We start from the raw sequence: 25236 nt of genomic DNA, 5'->3' as shown, positions 1-25236 counted from the left end.
ACTCAGATCCTCCTGATACAAGGAGACATAGAAGGTTTCCCTAAGAGAAGTGCTGGGTGACCCCCTCACAAACAGTGGAAAATGATATGAAGAGAAGCCCTGAGGAGGATGACAATGATGTGTTGGAAGAGGGAGAATTCATACTAGCATGCACCATGACACAGAACACACAGGTACTGCAGAAGGCAGAAATGGTTTTGGTTTTTAGGAAATGTGGCAACAGAGTTGGAATTCTCCCATGCTGTGCTCCAGTTGATGTTTGTGAAGGCCATGTTACTTTTTAACCTAGGAGACTTGAATCATTTCAGCAGTGAAAGTGAATGATTTTACAGGCCCATAAACCTGCAAATTCCTACCACTGACCATCTAGCAGTATTATGAGTGGTTTGTTACCCTGAGCTAATGGGGACTTTGCTGGGGTGGAAGGTGGTAGGGTATGCAAGTGGCAGGTTCTCACACTAATTTGAGCTGCTTCTCAAGGAGATATGATCACAGTCTGAGACCTGAGAGAAAGTGGTTCATTTTCTCTCTTTAGAATTCATTATCTCTAAGTAGACAGACCAAAGTTCCCAGAAGGTTCTTGGTAGCAGCATGAGGCCGAGGACTGTGAGGGTGAAAGAAGCTCAGGGCCCTTCTGGCCCAAAGTCTTTAATTTGCACATGATTTCTGGGAGCCAGAGAAATGACACAACTTGGTAACTGGAGTTCAGCTGTGGGGTCCTATATTTGGTTCCAAAAATTTAATTGTAGAAGTACAGGATTGGAAATTCTTAGTTTCACAGCAATTTATGTCTAAAAGTTTGGGGGGACTAGTTGATAAAAGTTTTGGGGGGCTAGTTGATAAAAATTTTGGGGGGCTACTTGATAAAAGCTTTGTATGAGTTAGCACTAAGGTATGGTTGTTATTACAAATGAACGTGCTGTGATTAAAGATTATATTCATTATATTTATAAATTACAAAATGAATATATGTTCATGGTAAGGAATTTGAAAAATATTAAAAAGCCTAAACTCAGAAATCTCTTATAAAATCCAACTTCTCTACTACCTAGAGCCAATACTTAAGATTTTTTGTGTGTACATATGATTAAGAATATGCAAAGCAATGGTATTGCACCTATACTTCTGTATCAACTTTTTAAAATTAAACTTGTTATTCTGATGTAACTATAGACTACACATTAATAAGCAATTATAAGAAATAATATAGAGAAAGAAAGGATTTTGAAAGTTCACAGTGTGAAGAAATGATACATGTTTGAGGTGATGGATATGCTAATTACCCTGATTTGATCATTACATGTTGTAAATGTGTATTGAAATATCATTCTGGGCCGGACGCGGTGGCTCATGTCTGTAATCCCAGCACTTTGGGAGGCTGAGGCAGGTGGATCTCTTGAGGCCAGGAGTTCGAGACCAGCTTGGCCAGCATGGTGAAACCCTATCTCTACTAAAAATAAAAAAATTAGCTGGGCATGGTGGCTCATGCCTGTAATCCCAGCTACTCAGGAGGCTGAGGTAGGAGAATCACTTGAACCCAGGAGGCAGAGGTTCAATGAGCTGAGATTGTGCCATTGCACTCCAGCCTGGGCAAGAGTGAGACTCCATATCAAAAATAATAAAATAAAATAAAAAATAAATAAAGAAAAGAAATATCACTCTGTATCCCATAAATATGTGTAATTATTACGTGCCAACTAAAAATAAAAGGAAAGAAGAAAAAAGAAATAATTCAGAGAGATCTCATTGTACACTTTACTCAGTTTTCTCCAATAGTAACATCTTGTACAATATAATAACCACGATACTGACATTTACTGATCTTATTCAAAATTCTGTTTTACTTGTACATGTGTGTGTATTTAGTTCTCTACAATTTATCATGTTAGGCTTATGCATCCATAACCAGAGTCAAGATGCAGAACAATTCAAGTGCCACAAGGATCCTTTGTGTTGCCATTTTAAAAATCATGCCCCTTCCTTCCTCACCCCCTTCCCATGCGCCCATCCCTCTTCATAGCCTTCACTAATCTATTTTCCATTTCTACATTTTGGCTTTTCAAAAACGTTCTATACATGGAGTCATGCTGTTGAAGGACATCTGGGTTGTTTCCAGTGTTGGCTATTATGAATAAACCTTTGTGTACAGGTTTTTATGTAAAAATCTAAGTTTTCATTTCTCTGGGACAAATACCTGAGTGTCATTACTAGGTTGTATGGTATTTGCATGCTTAATCTTGTAAGAAACTGCCAAATTGGTTTCTAGAGTATGAATCATAATTTTGAACACATTGTAGCATAACTATTTCTCCAAATAATTAAATTTTCATAAAAAACAAAAATTTTAACAACTGCATAATATTACATGGGATAGATGTAGCATAATGTATAAGATTTCTTCTAATGTTGAACATGTTGGTTGTTTGAGATTTCTTTCTCCTTGTAGAAATCAGTAACAGACTCCTGCATGTGGAACTAGTGTGAACAGACCCGCTGGAACTGGTTCCTGTAGTCCCCAGGAGTGACTAAGTTCTGAAAGGCTGATTTGTGCTGACCTCATTGCACAGGGGCCTGAGGAAGATATCATGATGTCACTTTGTAAATCTCTGAATGAGACATACAACTGCCACACAGGGACTATTCGTGGTAGCACTGGCATAAATGATATCCCTTCCACCTACGTTGGAAGACTATTGTAATCAAAAACTACCTTTTAGTTTACCAGGAGGAAGACACTGGAATGCTATGTTTCCATGTAGTCAAGTGCTGGAGGACACAAATGGTCTTTCTGTGAGCTTTGTACCAGGAAAACGGGAGTGGGATGCCTCTTGGGCCCAATTTTGGGATGGTCTAGTGCCGCCTTCTCATCTTGGGGATGGCCTTGCCATAGGTCAGAACATAGGACGAGTGCCGGCTGTGTTGCACATGAGCGTGGGCCCTGCCCATGGCGCACTCTGGTTTCTGTGTGCCTGTGTTAAAACCTCTTCCAACTGACATAATATTTATTTTGGAAGTGAATGCCCTCAACCAAAGCCAGTGAGCCTAGTATCTTTTCTCTCTCCACTGATTTTGCATCCTTGGATTCTACACCATCTTAGGTTGATTTTGTAGTTTAACTCTCAGTGGAAAGTACCATTTCTTCATTCCCAAGATCTTGGAGGGTATCTCACTATAGCCTCTAAATACTTATACCTTTCACTGTTGTAAATAACTTCCATTATTAAAGATACGTTGCAGTCTTATAAAAATGTTATAAAAAAAACATTCTGCATAAATCTTATTTTTAATGTTTACATTAATTTATTTACTTTTTTAAAAACATAGAGAAGGGGTCTCCCTATGTTGCTCAGGCTGGTCATAACTTCTGGCCTCAAGTGATTCTCCCATCTGGGCCTCCCAAAGTGCTAGGATTACAGGTGTGAGCCACTGTGCCCAGCCTTTTTTTTCTTTTCAGCTTATTTTTAAAATTATTTCTGTAAGGGAAATTAAAGAAATTAAGTGAGATCACTGGGCTAAAGAGTAGAAACATTTTGGAAGTTTTGATAAATTGACTCCTAGAAAAGTAGCTCCTTCTGAAGCTTAATGACAATGCCCCTTTCATTTTATGTTCACCAACAGCGGGCAATAAATTTTAAAAATTACTAACTTGAGAAGTGAAAAAGGGTATCTGGTTTAACTTGTGTGTTACTGATTTTCAGTGAGCGAAACAACATATACACAGGCTACCTCCTACAACAAGCATGAGGGCTATCAATAGGAAACCTGTGAATTACTGGATGGATCATGGTGGGCCATTTCCAGTTTTCAGAGGTGCTTATAACTTTTTATGGAACTGACTACAGTCAGAAAAGATTTATCTATCAAAGGCTATGGCGATGGATGCTCTCTACTGAGCATGTAACTTGGCACTATCTATGAACCAGACAGTGGGCATCCACCAGACAATGAACTGCTAGTGCCTTGATTTTGGACTTTCCACCCTCCAGAACCATGAGAAATAAGTTTCTGTTGCTTATAAGCCACCCAATTCATGGCATTTCCAAAAAAAAAAAAAAAAAAAAAATTGCAGCCCAAAAAGACTAAGACAGTGACATTTGAGGAAACACGTGAAGGAGGAAAGGCAGCTATCCATATGGGTATTTTGGAGAAGACATTCCGGTAGAACAGAGGGCTTGTGCTTAAGCTCTGAGGAGCTGCCTTTCATTGATCAGAAAACTGATCTTAGCTGGTTTTACAGGCTCTGGTCTGGGAGGTGTCAGGGTAGATGGAGGTAGGGGAGGTGAGATCTACAGTTGCAGACTTCAGGTGCCCTTAGGGAAATCTAATTCACAACTTTCCTGTAGGTGGAAGCTTTGGTGGTTGCAACTCATCCAAATTTTCCAAGTTCACTTTGATGATCTGAGATCTCAAAGTAGGAGTTGGTCTCCCAGTAGTCACAGTCGTGACTCTCCTTTCCTGCCCTCGAGGCAAGGTTAGCTGCCTGGAGAGTACACTTGTGGACACAGGTAGGGCAAACAAAGAGGACAGAACAAGGTCTGTCTTGTCCTGCTGTGGCTTGCTCTGTGCTATCTTTTTGGCTTTCTCTAGTGCAGATCAGAGCCTTTTTGGAGCTGAATTTCCATAGAGTAGGATTGGAGGGTCTGAGCAGAGGGGCAGCAATGATTCTGAGTTGTATTTTGACAAACATGAAAAGTCACAGCATTTGAGGGAAGGAGAAGGGAACACTTACTGCATTTTACCAATAGGCCATTCACTGTGCTAAGCGTTTTACATACACTGTCTTATTAAATCTTCATTACTACTGTGCAAGGTGGGTGTTATTGTCACCTTTTTTTTTTTTTTTTTTTTGAGACAGAGTCTTGCTTTGTTGCCCAGGCTGGAGTGCAGTGGTGCGATCTCGGCTCACTGCAAGCTCTGCCTCCTGGGTTCATGCCATTCTCCTGCCTCAGCCTCCCGAGTAGCTGGGACTACAGGCACCCACTACCATGCCTGGCTAATTTTTTGTATTTTTAGTAGAGACGGGGTTTCATCGTGTTAGCCAGGATGGTCTCGATTTCCTGACCTCGTGATCCGCCCGCCTCGGCCTCCCAAAGTGCTGGGATTACAGGCATGAGCCACTGCGCCCGGCCTATTGTCACCATTTTGCAGATGAAGAAAGCAAGGCTCAAAGATATTGGCTATTTTCCTACTTACAAAAATACGTACACTTTGTAAAAACTTCAACAATAAAAAGAAAGTTAAAAACAAGAAGTCCTTCATAGTCTCACCTCTCAGATAAAACCACTCCAATTGTCCCTTGGTATCTGCAGGGGTTTGGTTTTAGGGCCCTCCCTAGAAGACCAAAATCCATGGATGCCCTGATGTAAAAAGGCCTAGCATTTGCATCTAACCTATACACTTCCTCCTGTATACTTTAATTAATCTCTACATTGCTTATAATACTGAATACATTGTACATGTTATGTAAGTTGTTGTTAAGCTATATTTAATTTCTGTTTTTAAAAATGGCATTTTTTTTTTAAACTGAGACGGTGTCCTGCTCTGTCACCCAGGCTGGAGTGCAGTGGTGCAATCTCAGCTCACTGCGGCCTTGACCTCCTGGGCTCAAGTGATCCTCCTGCCTCAGGCTCCCAAGTAGCTGGGACCACAGGCTGCACCACCATGTCCGGCTAATTTATTTATTTATTTTTTGAGACAGAGTTTCGCTCTTATTGCCCAGGCTGGTGTGCAATGGCGCGATTTTGGCTCACTGCAACCTCCGCCTTCTGGGTTCAAACGATTCTCCTGCTTCGGACTCCTGAGTAGTTGGGATTACCGGCATGCGCCACCACGCCCGGCTAATCTTGTATTTTCAGTGGAGACAGGGTTTCTCCATGTTGGTCAGGCTGGTCTCGAACTCCCGACCTCAGGTGATCCGCCCGCCTCGGCCTCCCAAAGTGCTGTGATTACAGGCGTGAGCCACTGCGCCCGTGAGCCACTGCGCCCGGATATTTTTTATTTTTGAAACTTTGGAAAAAATATTTTCAATCCTCGTTGGCTGAATCCGCGAATGCGGAACCCGAGGATGCAGAGATCCGACTGCATAGGAACTTGGTGTAGAATCCTACTGAATTTTAAAAATATACACACACATACCCTTTTTTTTTTTTTCCCCACAAGAAACCAGGACTATAGCGTACATACACTCCTATGAAATTTGCCTATCCTAGCAGTGCATCTTGGTTATCTTGCTGTGTAGCCAATTCGTCTTACTAATGAAAGCAGGGCTTTGGGGGAGTTAGCGCTCCCTGAGGATACGTGTGGTTGTGGCTTCACGCAGGTCACTCTGCTCTAAGGGCTCCAGCTTCCTCCCTGTACGAGTAGGGCAGGGGACCGTGAACTCTGCGATGTAACGCCAACCAACAGGGCGCCGCACCCCCTGCCCGCCTCGTGACTACCTGGGATGTTCTTAAGGTCCAGTCTTGCTTGACTTGGGTGGCAGCCGCCACTTTCAGTAATTCAGACAAAGCCGCCGCCAGCTCCGCCAGGACCTCCCCTCGCCACCCCTCGGGCGGGGTGAGGATGACCGGAGCGGCCAGGCGGGGTGGGACTGGCTCAGGGGCGGGGCCTCGGGCGAGCCGGGGGCGGGGCGCCAGCAGAGGGGCGGGGCCTCAGGCTGAGGCGCCCGGTGCGCGCGGACTGGTAGGCCTGTCTCTTCGTGACGTGCTCGGCGCCCGCGCCCGGCCCCGCCCCATCCCTCCCAGGCCCCGCCCCTCCGTCGCTCCGTCCCTCGCCGCTGCACCCCTAAAGACCGTGGCGCTGCGATGGCGGAGGCCGTGGAGCGCACTGACGAGCTGGTCCGCGAGTACCTGCTCTTCCGCGGGTTCACGCACACACTGCGGCAGCTGGACGCCGAGATCAAGGCGGACAAGGAGAAGGGGTTCCGGGTGAGGGCCGGCGGGAGCGGCGCGGGCAGAGGCGGCCCGAGGGAGCCGGGAAGCGGGCTTCCCCCAGCACTGCCTCCGGGGCGGGAGCGGCGCTGTCACTCGCGCCGGGGCGCGGGAGACCTCAGCGCGTCCGACCCCAGCTTGACGGATGAGGAACTGAGGCCCTCAGACGGACGGGACCTGCCTGAAGCCGCCCCCCGAGTCAGGAGCGTCGCCGAAGCTGGAGCCCCGATGTCCCGGCTTCTGGTCCAGGGTTCTGTCTCCACTCCAGCCTCCTTGGCCAGGATGGCGATGAGGTTTTAGGAGCCGAGGTTAGGTAGATGGTTGCGTTTTGGCAACAGATATTCGTGTTGGCTTCCAATGGCAGTGGAAGCAAGGAAGTCTGCAGTTCAAAACGTTAGCTGTGTTCAAGTACCTGCGGTGTTTGTTTAAAATGGCCTCGTCAGGGACTCCTTGGCAGTTTTGCTTCTGTAGTTGTGGAAGACCTCATGGCACATTAGATAAACCCAAACTTCCCCTACTCTAAAATGATTTTGCATTGCGAGGTTCTTGGAATGTATCTGTGTGTGATTTGTATGTTTGTATGTACTGACTTCAATGAGAGGCAGTGAGCTAACAGCAAGAGCACTGGAGGGGAGTTAGGAGATCTGGTTTCCTGCCTGGCCAAGGTTAGTGGCTACTTAGTGGCAAAAGCAAATCATTCCACCCCTCTGGGCCTCAGTGGCCTGATCTACAAGCTAGGGGCGTTGGATTGGTATTGATATCTAAACCTTTTTCCAGATTCTGTACTCTGCTGTAATTGCTCCTCACAAGGAGGTGACTTCCTTGGCTGACACTCTGAGCAGCTACCACGGCTTCGGTGGAACTCTGATGACTTGAAGGAGTCAGTCCGTGCACCTCCTTATGATCCTTGGTATCCAGGAATTGTGGAGATCCTCTCATACTCTCTTCTTTCCACCCCACCCCCTTTTTAAAAAATGTGAGGTAACTGAGACTACAGTTAAGCAACAATGCCGTTTTTGTTTTGTTTTGTTTTGTTTTTTTGAGACAGTCTCACTCTGTCACTTAGGCTGGAGTGCAGTGGCACGATCTTGGCTCACTGCAACATCTGCCTCCTAGGTTCAAGCGATTCTCCTGCCTCAGCCTCTTGAGTAGCTGGGATTACAGGTGCACGCCACAACACCCGGCTAATTTTTGTATTTTTAGTAGAGTCGGAGTTTCACCATGTTGGCAAGGTTGGTCTCGAACTCCTGACCTCAGGTGATCCACCCCCCTCGGCCTCCCAAAATGCAGGGATTACAGGTGTGAGCCACAGTGCCTGGTCTGGCACTGCCAAATTGATCAAATAAGTCAGAGGCAGATCCAAGATCTCGAGCCAGATCTCTTACGTTCTGGGCCAGAGCCCTTTTACACCTGAAATTTCTGTGCTTGCTAGAGGGTCAAACCACTTCTCTAACTCAGAAAACTACTGAAAAACCGTTGCATTAGTATGTTTTGAAAATGTTATAGATTGTTAACTTACGAATTTTTTTTTACACCCAGAAGCCATGACAAGAGGAAAAAACTTTATCCATGGAGGGGAGAATTCCCTTCCGTCCCTTACCATCTTCTCCATCCATGTTTCTCACCAGGTGGATAAGATTGTGGACCAGCTGCAGCAGTTAATGCAGGTGTATGACTTGGCTGCCCTTCGGGATTATTGGAGCTACTTGGAGCGTCGACTCTTCAGCCGCTTGGAGGATATATACAGACCCACCATCCACAAGCTGAAAACCAGCCTGTTTCGCTTTTATCTTGTCTACACAATCCAGGTACCTGTTGATCAGGGGTTCTGTTTCCCTTGGTGGAAGGAGCTCTTTGATCCTGAAATAGATTTTCTTCCAGTTCCTAGAGAGGACTCTGTATGTGACTATGGGAAGGAGTGCAGCAGTTACAGTGCAATTATTTTTGGCTGTTTTCCTTCTTTTTTTTCCTTGTCGTCATCTGTAGATCATCTGACTTGTCTTCCCCATTCCTATTTCCTTTTTTTTTTCTAAGCACGTAAGCTTAAAACAAAGGTGGTATTTTAAAGAATATAAGTAGCTGGGTTAAAGTTTGAGTAATAAAGATGATAGCTGACCTGGAGGAATGAGTCACTTAGTTATTTGAACATCAGCTAGGGATTAATTTTTAGGATGGGATTTATCATTAGAACTTCAGTTTAAACCAGCTTTGAAATGACAAGTTCCTTGAGAAAAGAGTGATGATTTCCTTTATATTATGGAATTTTATTTTGCCACTTACCTGGCAGGCTGATAGCCAAAGGTTGTCTGCTGCACGGTGATGAAGAGTCTTACCTCTGGATTTCCGTCTCTTCTCCCTCCTTGCTACCTCTTTGTGTCTTGGCAGACAAACAGAAATGACAAGGCTCAGGAGTTCTTTGCGAAGCAGGCCACAGAACTCCAGAACCAGGCTGAGTGGAAGGATTGGTTTGTCCTGCCCTTCCTGCCATCTCCGGACACCAACCCCACCTTTGCTACCTACTTTTCTCGACAGTGGGCCGACACCTTCATTGTGTCCCTGCACAACTTCCTGAGCGTCCTGTTTCAGTGCATGCATATCCTTTCAGTTGCCTGGGGCTGAGGACCCAGCCTGAGGCCCCTAGACCTCGGGATCAATAGCCCTGCTCCCCATACAGGCATTTCTTCTACAAAAATGCCCGGGGACCATTTTCATGGGTCATATGAGGGGACTGGACAAATTGTGGTTGTTTTTGTCAGTAAGCCAGGGAATCATGAATCTTAGTTCTGACACTGTGCTGCTGAAGTATTAGCTGACGTGTGGGCAGGGACAGTGGTAGCAGTGGAGTGATAGCACTGACTTTGTCAGCAGGCACTGGGGTTGGAAGGCAGCTGCTGCTTGGAGAAACTGGGCAGCCTTGAGAGTATCCTCTCTGTGCATGAAACATGTTCCAAGGGATATACCTTTGCTGGGATTAGGCACAGATGAGAAGACTTCTTGGGTTGGAACTTTTGCCTGCGTTAGTGTTTGAGTTACTGTCTCTAATAGTAACTTCAGTGTTCCTCAAGTTGCCAGAAAACACAGTAGCTTTAAGAATATATATGCGGATATTTGCGAGGGGGAATGAATGAGAATGCAGGTAAATAATTTATGGCCTACCAAACGTACAAGCCAGAGCTCCCGAGGCCATCGTTCATACTCTCTAGGCTGCAAATTTAGAGGAGTAGAAGAGAGTCTGGCTTGAATGGGGCTGGCTGGTGAGGCACTGATAAATTTGGGTGTTTAGAGGCCCACCCATGGGCGGGCATTTTGGCCTCTGGGAGGAACCCTTTGTGGTGGAGGTGGGAAGCGCACCTTTCCTGCCTTCACCCTTCCTGTGCCGCAGATGAGTGTGAATTCCACCCTTGCCAGAGCTGCTTTGTTTCCTCCCCCTTGCTCCCTCCCTTCATCCTGAGGGCTCTCCAGTTAGTCTCGTGGGCCCTCCAGTGAAATCGAAACTGTCACTCAAAGTCTTTTCAGTGGTCCTCAAACTAGGTTACACACATATGGGCTCCAGTCCTCTTTCCAGTTCTGAGGCCCTGTCTGCTCTGTGCTCCTCCTAACTGAGGCTACCTGAGGCAGTGGAGAAGGACTAGTATCGCAAGCTAGATTGTGGTTGTTCTTGGGGCGGCCATGCCATCTGCAGAAAGCTTTCTCTTCTCAGTCCAAACCTTTGCCAGGGAGAGGCTCAACCTGGGAGGCGAAGCCAAGTGACTGGTCTTTTCTGCCTCACTGGCTGTATTCTTGTGGAGCCACTGGCCTCCAGGGCTGCTTTTAGCTGAATGTACTGACCTCCCTAAAGCTCAGACTGGCTGTGAAGTTCACTGGATACTAGCTGTTTGCTGCTGGTGTTTGAGAGAAAACGCTTAGGTTTGGATTTATGTCCCCTCTGTGGGCCGGCCAGGCAGATGGTCGTGTGTCTGTGAGTCTGTCCGAATGAAATGAGGCCAGACCTAGAGAACGTGTTGGAGACAAGGGAGTGACTATTTCATGAAGCCCACAAGAGCCCACGGCACCGCTCCTGTACTCTGTTCTCTGTGTCCCTGTGTCTCATGGGTTTTACTGATGTGTCAAGGGTTTGGGAAGGAGTTTTAAACATTTCACGGGCTGGCTTATTCTTTAACTTTGTGCACCAGTCCCTGTGATCCTGAACTTTGATGCAGAGTGTCAGAGGACTAACCAGATTCAAGAAGAAAATGAAGTTCTGCGTCAGAAGGTTTGTTCTGAATAGGCTTGTTCCTGGGGAAGTATTTCTGCTTTTTGTGTGTAAAATTAGGTAGTGGCAGTGGAAGACTATATTAATCAGCTTTTCACTGCCACTACCTAATTTCTCAGATGGAAGTGAGTTACCAGAAAGTCAGTATTGGGAATTTGGAGAGTAACAGTCTCTCAAAACCAGAGGTGAGATTCATATTTTAAGTCAGATATATAGCATGAACAATATAGTAACAGTAATTAACTTTTAAGGAGAAAAAGACTATATGCATCCATGCCACCTTATAACTAACCTGTTTTCGTATGTCTGTTTCATCTTTCCACATATAGCTATATATGTGTATGTATATATACACATATGTAAACTATACGTATATGTATATATGTAAATGATATATGTAAACTATATATATACACACACACATAGATATATAGTTTACAACCCGGATATAATTTAGTTGTTCCTACTCAGCTATATGCTTCTCTAGTTTGATAAAACAGTAGAGCCAGGGGACCCACATTTGCCTGTACATTTTGCCTGAGGAACATTTCTCTTTCCTGAAATTAAGATCTCTATAGGTGATATTGTTAGGAAAAGGAAGATTATAGGCTGTTTAGGTTATGGGGTTTAAGATTCTTGGGTTTTGAGGTGTGTGTATATGTAATTTTCTTCAGGCAAAAGGTTAAAAACGCTGTAATTCATTAAATTTTTTTTCCCATTCCAAAGAGCAAAGCAGGATGGGTGGAGCTATTTTTCTCAGTGAGTCTAGGAGGAAGCAAGTCAAATGATTAAAAAGAAAATGGGTTTTGGATTTCTAATGGTTTTTGGTTTTCTCACCTCATTGTTGTTCAGTGACAGCAGTCACTTTTGCCAGTCTGCAGTGAGCAGAGTGAGACGGGCCCCTTGATGCTGAGGCGGGTGGCACTCAGACCAGTGGGCTTGGATGCAATGTGTCTGGATATCTTCCTCCGCAGAGGGAAGGTTAGGTGAGATCATTGGCTAACTCAGCCCTACCCCTGTGTAGCTTTTTGCATTGCAAGCTGAAATCCACCGACTAAAGAAAGAGGAGCAACAGTCAGAAGAGGAAGAGGCCTTGGTCCAACACAAATTGCCTCCTTATGTCTCCAACATGGACCGCCTGGGCGACTCAGAACTGTGAGTGTGTGTGACGGCCCTCTCCTTTTCTTTGCCCTCTGTGCTCTCAGCCCCACCATTCCCTCTGCTCTTGCCTTGCCTGTAGCCTTCTGTGCCTGCTGAAGGAGAATTGCGGAAGAGCCTCCTGGCACACACTGCTCTTGCTTGAGAGCTTTATTTTTATTTTTAGAGATGGAGTCTCGTTCTGTCGCCCAGGCTAGAGTGCCGTGGCACAATATTGGCTCAAAGCAACCTCTGCCTCCTGGGTTCGAGAGACTCTTCTGCCTCACCTCCCAAGCAGCTGGGATTACAAGTGCATGCCACCATCCCTGGCTAATTTTTGTTGTATTTTTGGTAGAGATGGGATTTCATCATATTGGCCAGGCTGGTCTCAAACTCCTGACCTCAAGTGATCCACCTGCCTTGGCCTCCCAAAGTGCTGGGATTACAGGCATGAGCCACCACGTCCAGCCTTGCTTCAGAGCTTTATGAGTAAGGTCCCCATGGCCTCAAAAGTCCTCTGGGAGTTCTGAGCCTCCAAGCCTGTGGCTCTGCCTAGAGCTGGGGAACTGCACAGCTCTGCCAACTCTACATCCAGATATGTGTAGCCTGGATAAATAAAAACACAACCACTGTGGTAAAGTCTTGGGAAGGTTTTGTGTATTGGAAGGAGCATCTCATGTATGGAGAGATTGATAACCACAGGTTGGATGCATTCCTCAGTAGAAGCATGCACCTCTCTAATGGTTTAAAGAGGAAGGCAGATTAGAGAGAGGTATTTGACCTTCAGAAACAGCCAGTTAAAGCAGAAGCCCCAGCTGGTGATAATAATAGTAGTGGTTGAAGAAACAGAGGTACACACAGGTGAGGAAGATAGTGATTGGTGAGTCATGATGCAAACCCAGGCAGCCGGATTCCAGACCTCCACATAACCAAGTACTGCACCAGATGACATAGCTCTGGTGGTGGAGCCAGTGCTTTCAGATGGAAATAAAATGCGAGCCAAATATGTAATTTAACTTTTTTAGTAGCTATGTTAAAAAAACAAAAAACAAAAAAACAACAAGGTGAATTTTAGTGATATATTTTATTTGGCCTAGTATATTCAAAACATCATTTCAATATGTAATGGATATAAACAAAATGTTAATGAGCTATGTTATACTTCTTTTCATGCCAAGTCTTTGAATTCCAGTGTGAATTTTACATCTCTAGCACATCTTGATTTGGACTAACCACTTTTCATGTGCTCAGTAGCACACGTGACCAGTGGCTATCGGACAAGACAGCTCTGAGTTTACTGTGACCCTCAAAGAAGAGCCGCAGACTTCACCCTTGTAACAGATAAGCTGCTGGCTCCCTTTGTACAAAAAAATGATACCAAGGATAATACCACCTTAAAGCCCAGCCTCCTGGACCTGACCCAGGCCTGGTCACTTAATATCATCCATAGCCCGGGAAGTCTATGTTCTTGGTTTTCCACATCCCGTTTCAGCCCTCTGACCCTGTGGTGTGTTTGCTGACCAGTGCCATGGTGTGCAGCCAAAGGAATGCCTCCCTCTCCCAGTCACCTCGCGTGGGCTTCCTGTCCTCGCTGCTGCCTCAGAGTAAGAAGAGCCCCTCAAGGTTGTCACCTGCTCAGGGCCCTCCTCAAGCTCAGAGCTCGGCCAAGAAAGAGTCCTTCGGTGGTCAGGTAAGCACAAGTCCTGCCTCTCTAACTGTGGCCAAGAAGCCCCTGACGACTGCCTGTGCTTCCAGACCTCCTGGTCAAGTGTAGACTTATTTGCCCTCCCTTTAGGACTGATTTCTTGGGCATGTTGATGAGATTCTAAATTGGCATCTCATTACCTTTCTTTCCCCTTCCCTGCCTTTCCTCTCAGAAAGTGATGGTTCTGCAGGATGAGAATCTAGATAAGACTGTAGTGGAGGAACTGGGAGGAGAAGGAGGAAAATCCACCGAATGCGTTCTGGCTCCCCGCTCCATCTTCACCTGTGGCTAGACTGCAGGCACTGTGGTGTTTGAGATGCTAGGTAGATGCTTGTGCACTGATCAAGGCAGTGCCAGACCTCACACCCCGGTCTCCTGACCCAAGGGATTGCCTTCCCCTGCCTGCACTCCTGTGCCAGTTCTCTGAAGTCTGTGATGCTTCCTGGGTGAAGTAGTAGATCTGATGACAGGAAGCAGGCTTTGAAGAGTCTCCCTCTTTTCTCATAAATTTCCTATGAACTCATGAGGGCTTATGACTATGTTTTGGTGGCTCAAGTGTGGGTTCAGGCAATTAGAATTTTGAATTTTTGGTGATACAAAAATAGTGTTTGGCTAAAGAGTAAATCAAGAATTACCTCTGAATCCATGCATTTTGCCTACAAGTTGGTATTTGCTGATTCTGCAAAGGATTTTCACTATTTCTTACTTTTATGGAAAACTGCAAGTGGATTTTTTTTTTTTATATCAGCTTACGTCCCAAACAGCCAAGGGTCCTACTGACTAGTTTAACTAGCAGACGTTGTCAGAATTCATTGCTTTCAGAAATGCCTGCAGACTGTTTATTGCTTGTGTAGGGACACTTTCTCTTTGAGTGCATTATTAGTTGCAGTCATAGTCTGTGGCTTCTTCTCTTACCAGCCTCGGCTTGAGACCAGTTGCAAGTGGCACAGCAGTTTGGGGCTGCTTGCTGTACCCAGGGAGGTAGGGGTCTGCCTCAGGCTGCCATTGGAATACAGCACTTGGGCTGGGTATTGTTGAGCTGGAGACACTGAGCAGGACACTGGATCAGAAAGAGCATGGGCTTTGGGGCCAGGCAACTTTACGTTTAGCTCTGGCTCCTCGTTTTTCATTGGTGCTCAGATTGCTTAAACTCACCCCAGTTTGCTTGGGATGATAATAATAGTATTTACTCCCCAGGGAAGGATGAATTGAGTGGCTAGAAGAAGAGTGCTTGGCAGAGGGTCAGCACTCAGTAAACGTTGGTAGTAGAAGTTATATTCCTGCAGGCCCTGGCCTATGTTAGTTCTGAGACCTAAAGTGCCATTAATGCAAAAAAAACTATAATCTTAGCAGCCATGAGGGTTCAGGCAGTTAAAACTCAATCATGGTTACTCCTATGAATATTTTTCTGAAATTCAAATCTTAAAGTTAGAATTCCAGTTCTGTGGAATGTGGCCGAGTAAGCTGTACTGCTTGCTTTCTGGATCTCTCACTGTGCAACATTTTGTAAGTTTAATAAGTGACATGTGGAATGTTGAGTCCTTTGAAATGAGCTTGAAATTATGAAATTCAATTTCATTAACTTGAAAGAAAACATAGAGACAGCTTCTGTGGGAATAAGCTGTGGCCATACTGTATGTGGTTTGGAACTGTGTGTCACATGGTGAGGTTGAAATGAGATTGGAAATTACTTGTGCAGTTTACAGCTAAGCAATGGGGATAAGAATGTGTGATTTGCAGTAAAACATGCCTTACCTTTCCTCTAAAATATAATGGAACAAAGATTGGGTCACTGTGTGGTATGTTAACAGAGCAGTTTGTAGTTCTTCAGTGAAGATGAAAGATATTTCTAATCTAAAAAACCCAATAGGTCACTTGTTTTTTATTAGTGGTAGATGAGTCAGATTCAGCATTAATGTTTCACTTCTAAAAATAACTAGTAGATTTGAGGTTCAAGAAAATCACAGAATTTTAGAGTTAGAGGGAAGCTCGAAGGTCATCTGGCCCACCTTCTGCTGAGTATAGGAGTACACTGTCTGGATTGATTGCCTCCTAACATGCAGTGCTCACTGCTTGTCAAAGCAGGAACATATGCATGTTAGAAAGCTATTAGAAGAAACTTCTTTATGACTTCCTCACAGATCTTAGCTTAGCCCTTTGGAGCTACATAGAATAATAAGGCTTATTGTATAGAATGATTCTTCCTATGTTTTCCATGCTAAGCACTCTTGTTCATCCTCCCTTCAACTCCCACCTCAACTGTTTGTCCCTATGGCATGATTTCCCCTCACATCCTGAGCCCCCTGCTCTGGGGGGACATTCTAATGTTTCAATCCCACTATTACAATTAATGCCCAAATTTGAGTGTACGATTCCAGATGCTCTCTCACAGATACTAAATGCACGGCATGGAAGGATCACTTCCTGCCATTTTGATGATATACTGCTTTGAACTCAGTACACAATGGCATTGGTTTTTAAATAAGCCACATTGCTTTATTAGTGTAGATTAAACATGTCATCTTTTTTCCTTGCTACTACCACACCAGAGCCCTTCTTTTTTTTGTACTGTTAAAGAATAAGCACACACACAAAAAATAGGCTGTATTTTATTGTTAAATTAGCAATATTGTAAAAATGATTAGACTTTCCTATCTTAAATATAATTTATAGAGAGCGTTGTAAATTTTGCTCACATCAGCATTTTGTCTGCTTGTAATTGGTTGCTGTACCTGTTTTCATTATTACTGAAACGTTCATAGCATTATTCTTGTAAAACAGATGGCAAAATAAATGCAAAATAGATTGCTTTTATATTGAAAGCCTGGCAAATACTCTCCAGGCTTTCAATATGAGTCTGGAGGCAATTTTTTTTTTTTTTTTTTTTTGTGTGTGGTAATAACTGCAAAACTACACTTCCCAAGCCCTTCTAGGATCTCTAATTACAATAGCCAGGGAAGGCACATCCATAGCAGGCTTGCCTGGGCTGCTGCTTGGCTCACACAGTCTGTAGTTTGTTCTCCATCCTTCCCGCCAGCGATAATTCTGCTCCTTTTACACCCACTTGGTGAGCCGTGGAAATTACCTCATTATAGAGATAATCTTTAATCGGCTGTAATGTAAGGCAAGCAAAGCATCCACAAACTTCTGTGTTTGTGACTCTTATTAGTGTCAAATTACCTCCCAGTTACTGAGAAGTAAGTGGTCACAACCACTGCCCTGAAGGTTTTTCCCAAGGATCTTGACAGGAAGGGGAAAGCCTGTCTTTCTTTCTGGGATTTCTGTGGTATGAGGGCCTGTTTTCTGGGTAACTTTGTTTAGCTTCAGGTGAGAACGAATTACTGGAACTTGTTTCCTGCTCCGTCTGGATGGCTGCCATCCTGGTAAGCTCTGTGAGGCTCTGGAATCCCTCCTGACCTACTCAGTCCACCGGAAATTAATGGGTATCAACTTATGTCTATCTCCAGAGTGAGAAGGTCAAATGATAAGACAGAGGTTACCATGTCTCTCTTGAACTGTAGGAGTCAGGTAGATTATGACAGAATATACTTTAGACTATTGGGATGTTCTATTATTTGAAGCCAGCGGTTAAAGACTATTATGAGGGTTGCACTTAAAATGAAATAAAACTTTCAATTAACAGTTACTTTATCTGACCATCAGTCCATCCATTTGTCTATTTAGCCAGTCATGAATGAGTGCCCAGCTTATGCGAGGTGTGGTGCTGGGTGCTAAGGTTACAAAGATGTGTAAGGTAGAGTCACAGTAGTAGAAGCTTCCAGAAGGGTGCGAGCTTCTCTTTGTGCAAGTGTCATTGTCCAGAGAGTACACAGTTCTGCTGATGTCTTTCATTCTCTCCAGCTCTTTACCCATATGCAAGTGCTTGGCCATAATTGTATGGATTTGTTTGAAGGTAATGACTTACATTGCATTGTGACTTTACCCCTTTTTCCTTTGTTTTGTCTTGTTTTTTTTTTTTTTTAGCTTTTTATTTCTGAACAATTAACAGTTGCCAGTAAGCCTTCACTTGTTATGTACATTTGTGGCTAGACACAAATTGGCCTTCACCTACTTATTAAAAAGTTTTGTGGACAATCGCATTCACCAGCTTTTAATATATTACTGTCTTCTTCTTCTTCTTCAGTGACTAACATAGATTTAAGGAGAAAGGAGAACTTCTCTCTCCTCTTCTCTAAGCAAAATCTGATAGGTCATGCTTAGGTCCATCACTCTCTTGGCATAAACTGCCCTATCATTGTAAAGGCAGTTCTTCTTCTCTGTACCAGATGCCTTCCTTGCTATCTTGACTTGTGAAGGAAGTATTACCTTTGTACTTCTCAGTGTTTTATTGTTTGCTCTTGCTGGGGAAGTGTTACAAGTGGCTTTCAAATCAGCGAGAGGAATTTGAAACCACCTCCTTCCATCAATATTCACCAATTGAATTGAGCACTCTTTACTGTTGCTGAAAAAGGAAAAAACACCATTTATCCAGTGGAGGGGCTGAATAAGGCAGGAAGGGGCCTATAAAGTGCCTGTCTCCCTCTGTAACAGTTCCCACCTTTGTTTCCAAGGCAGAGTCCCCCTGTGACCCATGTACAGCGTGGCATACATGTAGCAGCGCAGAATGTGGCAGTGGCACCTCCTGGACTGTGATGTGACTGCTCGGTGTTTGCATTTTCAGTGATTTGTTCTTATGGGGGTTTCAGAGCCTTGTCTTGAAACAGGACACGACACAACTGCCTACCACTTCCCCAGATCTTGGCCTTGACAGCCAACTCCAACAGGCCACCTCCGCACTCCATCTCTCTGAAACTCTCTGAGGAGTGGACATTACCTCTCCGTGGCTTTTGTCCTCCCAGGACCCATACACAATTGTTATTGACACAGTTCTAATACTTAGAATTAAATGTGTTTGTGGCAGATTGAGACAGGTTTACCACCTTTTCTTGATTCATGGAAGTACTTGGAGTTTATAAACAGGCCAAAAATAGCAAATACCCTGCAGGTTAGCCATGGTTTGGTTCCAGGTAAGCTAATAGTCCTTTAAAATTTTCTTTCTTAACTGTTCCCATGGCTGCAGGATTCCAAGGACTCCATGTCAATCATTTTAAATTGTTTACTGTTGACATAAAAAATAACAAGTAGAAGAACTGGAAAGCAGTAGGTAGACTTTGATTGAGTTTCTTCTCTTCACTTAGGGCTTGTGTAGAAATGGTTTCTCAAGAAGACTGGTCTCAAACCTGAGTGGCTGTTTGCATTCATATCTCTTGGCTAAAAGTGTAAAAACTGAGGGTGAGGGTGTTTGAACATCACAATTTGTGGGTATACACCCGGAAAAAGAGAGCCCTGCACAACAGTCTGGAAAGGTGCGGGGTGGCAGCTCCTTTTAAGAGTTCCTAGATTAAGAATAGAGACTTCTTCTGTCTATGTGCGTGGGGTGGGGATGATCAAATTCATTCCCTCTTGTTATAACTTAGTTGACCCTATCACTCTTGTTATGAAAAGGAGCCAGAAAATACCAGTTTATTTCCTGTCCAATTTATCTTTCTTAATGTTCCTTGGGTTTTCAACAATTTCGGTTAAGAATTTCTGGTTTTCTAGTAATCATTTTAAAACATCTCAGTATTTGTTAATATTAGCTGTTTAGTCCACACTTGGCCCAAAACAAGAGAGGGTACTGTGTTCCATTTCCCTCCAGAGGCGATTGCTTGTTGCATAAATAATTTTTAGATTGCCCAAATATATTGTTGCTTGTAAATGTGTATAACACCAAGCATAGGCCCCGGCTTTCCTTAGTCATCACTTAGTAAGTGCTGGCGCTTCCCCGTCAACTAGACTAAATTGTTCCGATTAGATCAAGATGACATCTCCCTCCAGATGAGAGATACTGCAGGATGAGGATTGCAGCTGACCTGTCCTCTTAACAGGTAGAGGACAGAAAGGAGGAGGTCATAGCAGGGGCTGACTATGACCTTACCTACCTAGTTAAGCCAACACCATTTTAACCACCTGCCCCCAACCCACCGTGCCCCCCCCAACCCCCCTGCCCTGCCCACTGCCTCCCCCCCACCCCGTGTCCCCTCCTGCCCACTTCCTCCCCGCCCCCCGCCTGCCCAGGGCTGACCTTACCTGGGAGCTGTAGGGTAGAGGAGCCACTCCCTGGTTCTTGCTGCTTTCCTGGCATGCTTATCATGGCCTAGGCAGATGGGAAGAGACTTCATAGCCAGCTTCTTTTCCTCTAGGGCACGAAGGGAAAGGACCCGATGTCAGGAGCCAAGGATGGGAAGAGCCTCCTCAGCGGGCTGGCCACTGGGGAGTCCGGCTGGTCACAGCACCGGCAGCGGCGCCTGCAGGACCACGGCAAGGAGAGGAAGGAGCTTTTCTCCACAACCACTTCCCAGGTATGGGGTTGTCCTGAACACCCCTGGGGACACTCACGCAGCTACTGAGGAGCACTGTGGAGGGCCTCCTCTTCTCTCCTCTGAGTCTGCTGCTGTGCGGAGTGTGCTTTTGCCTAACTGGTTTTAATGGCTTGTATTTTCGTTGTTTGGGTTCATCATTTGCCTGGCTCTTCTATGGTCCATTTCTCCCATGCGCATTTCCCTAAGTAGGGGCCAGAAAATGCAGGCCTCTGGAAGTGCTCCCAGAAGATGACTTCTGTGATTAAGCTGGCTCGGGAACCTTTGCATACTCATCCTTCCCTTAGGTTAATTGTGCTTAGCAGCCTGTCCTGGGCTCCTGGAGACCTGGTTCCCTCGGTTCACCCAGTTACTCAGACTTGCTTGGTCACAGGATTCCTTTCTCTTGTGCTGCCTGAGGCCCAGCTGCCTGCATTGCTGCACTGAGGGTCATGTGCCCACACAGTGGCAGGCTGTGGCCTAGGCCCTTCTGTGCTGAGCCCTGGGCTCTGGGGACTCCCCTCATTGGACAGTGTGGGCCATGGCCTGCTCTTTGTGGCATTACAGCTGCTTCTGCTTCTGCCAGATACTCCTGATTGATGGCAAAGTCTAAGGTGTTTACTGGTTCTCTTGCTCAAGTCACCTTCTTGACCATTTATCTCATAACTGAGGCTATGTGCCTGTTTTAAAGGCATTTCCTCATTAACAGCCCACTACTGTGGTGACAGCGGACCCTTAAGGCTCAGATTATAAGTTCTGGCATTTCAAGATTCAAGATGTGCTTGGGGGCCAGCCACAGCCCCATAAAGTCTGAAGATCCTCTGTTACTATTTTTTATTGTTGAACTCCTCCTCCAGCCTCTCTGAGGAAGCACTTGCAGGAGCATCCGGACCCCAGGGCTGGTAGAGAGTGCCCTGGCCGATGCCCCCAGCCTGGATTGTGTCTGGGTGAGCACCAGATGGTAGCCAACACCTGCTGCCCCAGGGATGCAGAGACTGGGCAGCCTTGAACCCCCAGTGGCCCTTGGGTCTCTGTCTTTCTTACTGGCCAGTTGTGTCTGTTTCTTAGTTTCTCAGTGCCCACCTCCCAGGAGGGCTGGTGGGCCTAGGGGTGCACTGGAAAGGGGCCGGGCTTACCTGTCACCCACCCAGCTTCACATCCAGTTTCTCCCCCTTGCCAGCTGTATGACTTTGGGCAAGAGATTTGGCTTCTCTTTCAGTCTTTTAGTTTCCACAGCTGTAAAATGGGGAAAATAATAGCATCTCTGTTCAAGGAGGACTAAATGAGAGAAATCTGTAAAATGCTCAGTGTGGTGTGTGGCCTGCACCACACATCCTCCCCCCTGGCCTGTTGTCCAGGCAGATGTGTGTCCTGGGTCCCATCAGCTGTGTCACAGAGAGGCCACAGCCCCCTTTCCTTCAGCGGGGACTGTGTGGAGCGAAGTCTCCAGGAAGGGGCTGTCAGGGGGGCAGGCCCTGCACCCTCCCGGGGTGAGTTAAGCACTACCCTCGCAGGTCAGAGCTCTCCTCTCCTCTCTAATTACCGAGAGCCCCGCAAAATGCTGCAGCCTAGGCCTAGTCCCCCTGTGGTGTATGCCCTGGTGTGGGGGACCCTTTCCTGGCTGACTTGTCCCCGCCCTGCTTGTGACAGTGTGCAGAGAAGAAACCAGAAGCCAGTGGCCCAGAGGCCGAGCCCTGTCCAGAGCTCCACACGGAGCCAGTGGAGCCACTGACTCGGGCGTCCTCGGCAGGCCCTGAGGGTGGAGGAGTCCGCCCTGAGCAGCCCTTTATTGTGCTGGGACAGGAGGAGTACGGGGAACACCACTCATCCATCATGCACTGCAGGTGGGTTGGGCCTGGGGCCAAGGAAACCCTGGGAAGCTCAGATTTTCAGGCAGCACACGTGGAGGTGTGGCCAGCAGGAGATGGCAGAGAATGGGGGCTTGGATGAGGGCCACAGTCATGGCTAAAGAGTCATGGGAGTTGCTTGGAGCTGCCAGTGGACTGGTCAGCCCATCTGTCCTTTGGTTTTTTTTTTGTTTTTTTTTTTTTTGAGACAGAGTCTTGCTTTGTCGCCTAGTCTGGAGTGCAATGGCACGATCTTGGCTCACTGCAACCTTGCCCTCCCAGGCTCAAGCGATTCTTGTGCCTCAGCCTCCCAAGTAGCTAGGACTACAGATGCCTGCCACCACACCCATCTAATTTTTATATTTGTAGTAGAGACAGGGTTTTACCATGGTCTGAAACCTGGTCTGAAACCATGGTTTCACCATGGTCAAGCCTGGTCTTGAACTTCCCGACTTCAAGTGATCTGCCCATCTCAGCCTCCCAAAATGCTGGTATTACAGGCGTAAGCCACCACACCCGGCCTCTCTGCCCTTTCTAATTGTGTTTTTCTCAGTTTTAGGAACAACTTACCCTACTTTAGCCCCCCAAACTCAATCAATTTTAATTTGCTTTATGTTGGTACTTTTAGGTAAATACCTGATTTGTAATTTACCGTTTGTAAGTTTTTACTTAAGCACAGTAAAAACCTTTCAAGAACAAACCCTAGTGGGGCATAATTTTCAGCTGGTAGATGGGTTTCTCGTTTTGACAGCCCTGACAGCTCTTGGGGCCCTTGGGCTGTTCTGGAGTGTGAGTCTGGAGGCTCTAAATCTCCAGAGACTGCAGGTGGCCCCAGGGCAGGGCCCTGCAACTCTTGCTCACCGCTCTTTGCCCAGAGTTGACCAAAAGGTCCACACATGGTTGGCACTTAATAAGTATTTCTTAGACAAACAAATGAATGAATATTTCCGGAAACAGTCTATACCAGTCCTTTGAATGTAGACCTCTAGGGATTGTTTTTTAAAAACAGTAAGGAAGTCAGGAAAGCGATCATCTTGGCATTAGCAGAAGAGGATGGGGACGGAGAAGCCAGCTGACAGGCCTCCCTTTTCTCTCATCTCAGAGTGGATTGCTCTGGGAGGAGAGTCGCCAGCTTAGACATAGATGGGGTCATCAAAGTGTGGTCCTTCAACCCCATCATGCAGACCAAAGCGTCTTCCATTTCCAAATCGCCGCTGCTGTCTTTGGAATGGGCCACCAAACGGGACAGACTGGTGAGTAATGGTGGCCTGTGGGGCCTGCTTTGCTGGCTCAGTGGAGGAATTCCCCAGGATTCTCCACCAGCTGAGTCAAGACAGCCAAGCCAGTTCCCCTCCCTTCTCTCCATTATTGGGGATTCAGGGACACACATCCAGGACTGGCCAGAAGGCTCCTGTTGTGGGAAGGCAGTGAGGTTACCAAATTGACATTGAAATGAGCTGCAGGGGGCCTGGAACACACGGCTTCTTCCTGTCTGTGGTGGTCTGCCCTGGCGACCACCTGCCAGACTGCTGTCCCCTCATCTGTCTGTGTTTCCAGCTGCAGTTTCAGTGAGCGCCCTCCCGTGCCAGGCCCTATGGGAAGTGGCTTCCACTGGTGAGGGGCTGGTGTTCTGTTTTGTGGTTCCCATGGGTGTTATTGTCCCCAGGAATAGTACAGTGTTCTTCCTTCTGGATTTTAGATTTGAGATAGGACTTGTAGTTAAGGAGGTAAGATTGACTTGCTGTTTTTTCTTTTACTTCATTTGTGGGGATCATACCACATAGCCCAAGATGCAAACCCTGTTTTTCTATAATTTTTGGCAGCTGAAGGGATTACCCTCATAGATGAGGACCTCAGGGCTTGCCCTGTGCCAGCGCCAGTTTGCCAAGTGAATGCCAAGGTCACACTCTACCTAATATTCCTGGGAGACACCCTCAGACCTGGGCTGCTTCTGGCACTTTCTTCTGGCATTATTATTATCTTTGAAGCTTTTCACCAAATAAGTCACAAGTTCCTGAATGCAGGGATAGCCCCTTTTATTTTTTTTCTGGAGGTCTTTATAGACCCAGAGCCAGAGCTGTCCCCTGAAAAGGCAAATGGGAGTCACCCAGGCTCCGTGGCAGTCGAAGCCAGTATGCTGGGAGGGGAGCTGGGCAGACCAAGAGTGGGAAGGAAGGGTTCCAACAGCTGGGGTTTCAAACTGAAGAAAGGGAGGATCAGAGGGCCTCATTCACCAGCCGGAACAGGTGTGTCCAAGGTGACACGTCTCTCCCATTCCACAGATACTTTTTGTGGTTTTGCTTAAAGTTCAAGGTCAACTCTCATGTCTTTGTTTAATTTTGAAATGAGGCTCATTTTAGCCAGATTTCCCCCGAACTGCCTGGATGCGTAGAGGAGGGGCCTCACCCCCGCAGCCTGCCCAGCCTCGCCCCCTCTGGAGATCCTCCCTGACTCAGCCTCACTCCATGCTATCCTTCCCACCTCACGCCCCTTGTCGTTCCAGCTCTTGCTGGGCAGTGGTGTGGGGACGGTGCGTCTCTATGACACGGAAGCCAAGAAGAATCTCTGTGAAATCAGTATCAACGACGACATGCCCAGGTGAGCTGGAACCCACCCCCCACCATCAAGGCCGCAGGCTGCCAAGTGTGGTCCGCGGGGCTAGGCCTTTCTCGAGCCTTGTGCCCCATCTCCTGTGCAGGATCCAGCCTCAGGACCAAAGTGCACCCTCCCTCTGTGGGCAGGTGGAGGGTCTGACCCAGTCCCATGTGTGTTGCAGAATCCTGTCTCTTGCGTGCAGCCCCAACGGGGCCTCTTTCGTCTGTTCGGCTGCAGCTCCGAGCCTCACTTCCCAGGTGGACTTCTCAGCACCAGACATCGGCAGCAAGGGCATGAACCAGGTTCCTGGCAGGCTGCTGCTGTGGGACACAAAAACCATGAAGCAGCAGGTACGGGCCTGCCCTGTGGCTCT

General features: G+C 46.3%; 1 protein-coding gene across 5 annotated transcripts in view; it reads left to right on the top strand.

Annotated features, from left to right (window-relative positions):
- The first annotated feature begins 6736 nt into the window (after nucleotides 1–6736).
- The window catches only part of WDR91 (WD repeat domain 91), a 30158-nt gene continuing 11658 nt past the window's right edge, over nucleotides 6737–25236 (top strand). For 2 of the 5 annotated variants that reach the window (XR_003118662.1, XM_025380294.1), the window contains exons 1-11: nucleotides 6743–6926; nucleotides 8558–8737; nucleotides 9315–9522; nucleotides 11099–11181; nucleotides 12206–12336; nucleotides 13843–14008; nucleotides 20266–20424; nucleotides 22072–22265; nucleotides 23371–23521; nucleotides 24772–24866; nucleotides 25045–25213. Coding sequence is in view for 4 of the 5 variants with exons in the window: in XM_025380294.1 (XP_025236079.1) it covers nucleotides 6804–6926; nucleotides 8558–8737; nucleotides 9315–9522; nucleotides 11099–11181; nucleotides 12206–12336; nucleotides 13843–14008; nucleotides 20266–20424; nucleotides 22072–22265; nucleotides 23371–23521; nucleotides 24772–24866; nucleotides 25045–25213 (1659 nt within the window). In the remaining variant the exon portion in view is untranslated. Of the gene's footprint in view, nucleotides 6927–7453; nucleotides 7472–8557; nucleotides 8738–9314; nucleotides 9523–11098; nucleotides 11182–12205; nucleotides 12337–13810; nucleotides 14009–20265; nucleotides 20425–22071; nucleotides 22266–23370; nucleotides 23522–24771; nucleotides 24867–24966; nucleotides 25214–25236 lie in introns of those variants that run through there. The other 3 variants (XM_025380296.1, XM_025380293.1, XM_025380295.1) reach the window with 3 other exon arrangements.

This window comes from Theropithecus gelada, chromosome 3, assembly GCF_003255815.1.
Source record: "Theropithecus gelada isolate Dixy chromosome 3, Tgel_1.0, whole genome shotgun sequence".
Classification (NCBI taxonomy): domain Eukaryota; kingdom Metazoa; phylum Chordata; class Mammalia; order Primates; family Cercopithecidae; genus Theropithecus; species Theropithecus gelada.
This window is presented reverse-complemented; position numbering and strand designations above follow the sequence as displayed.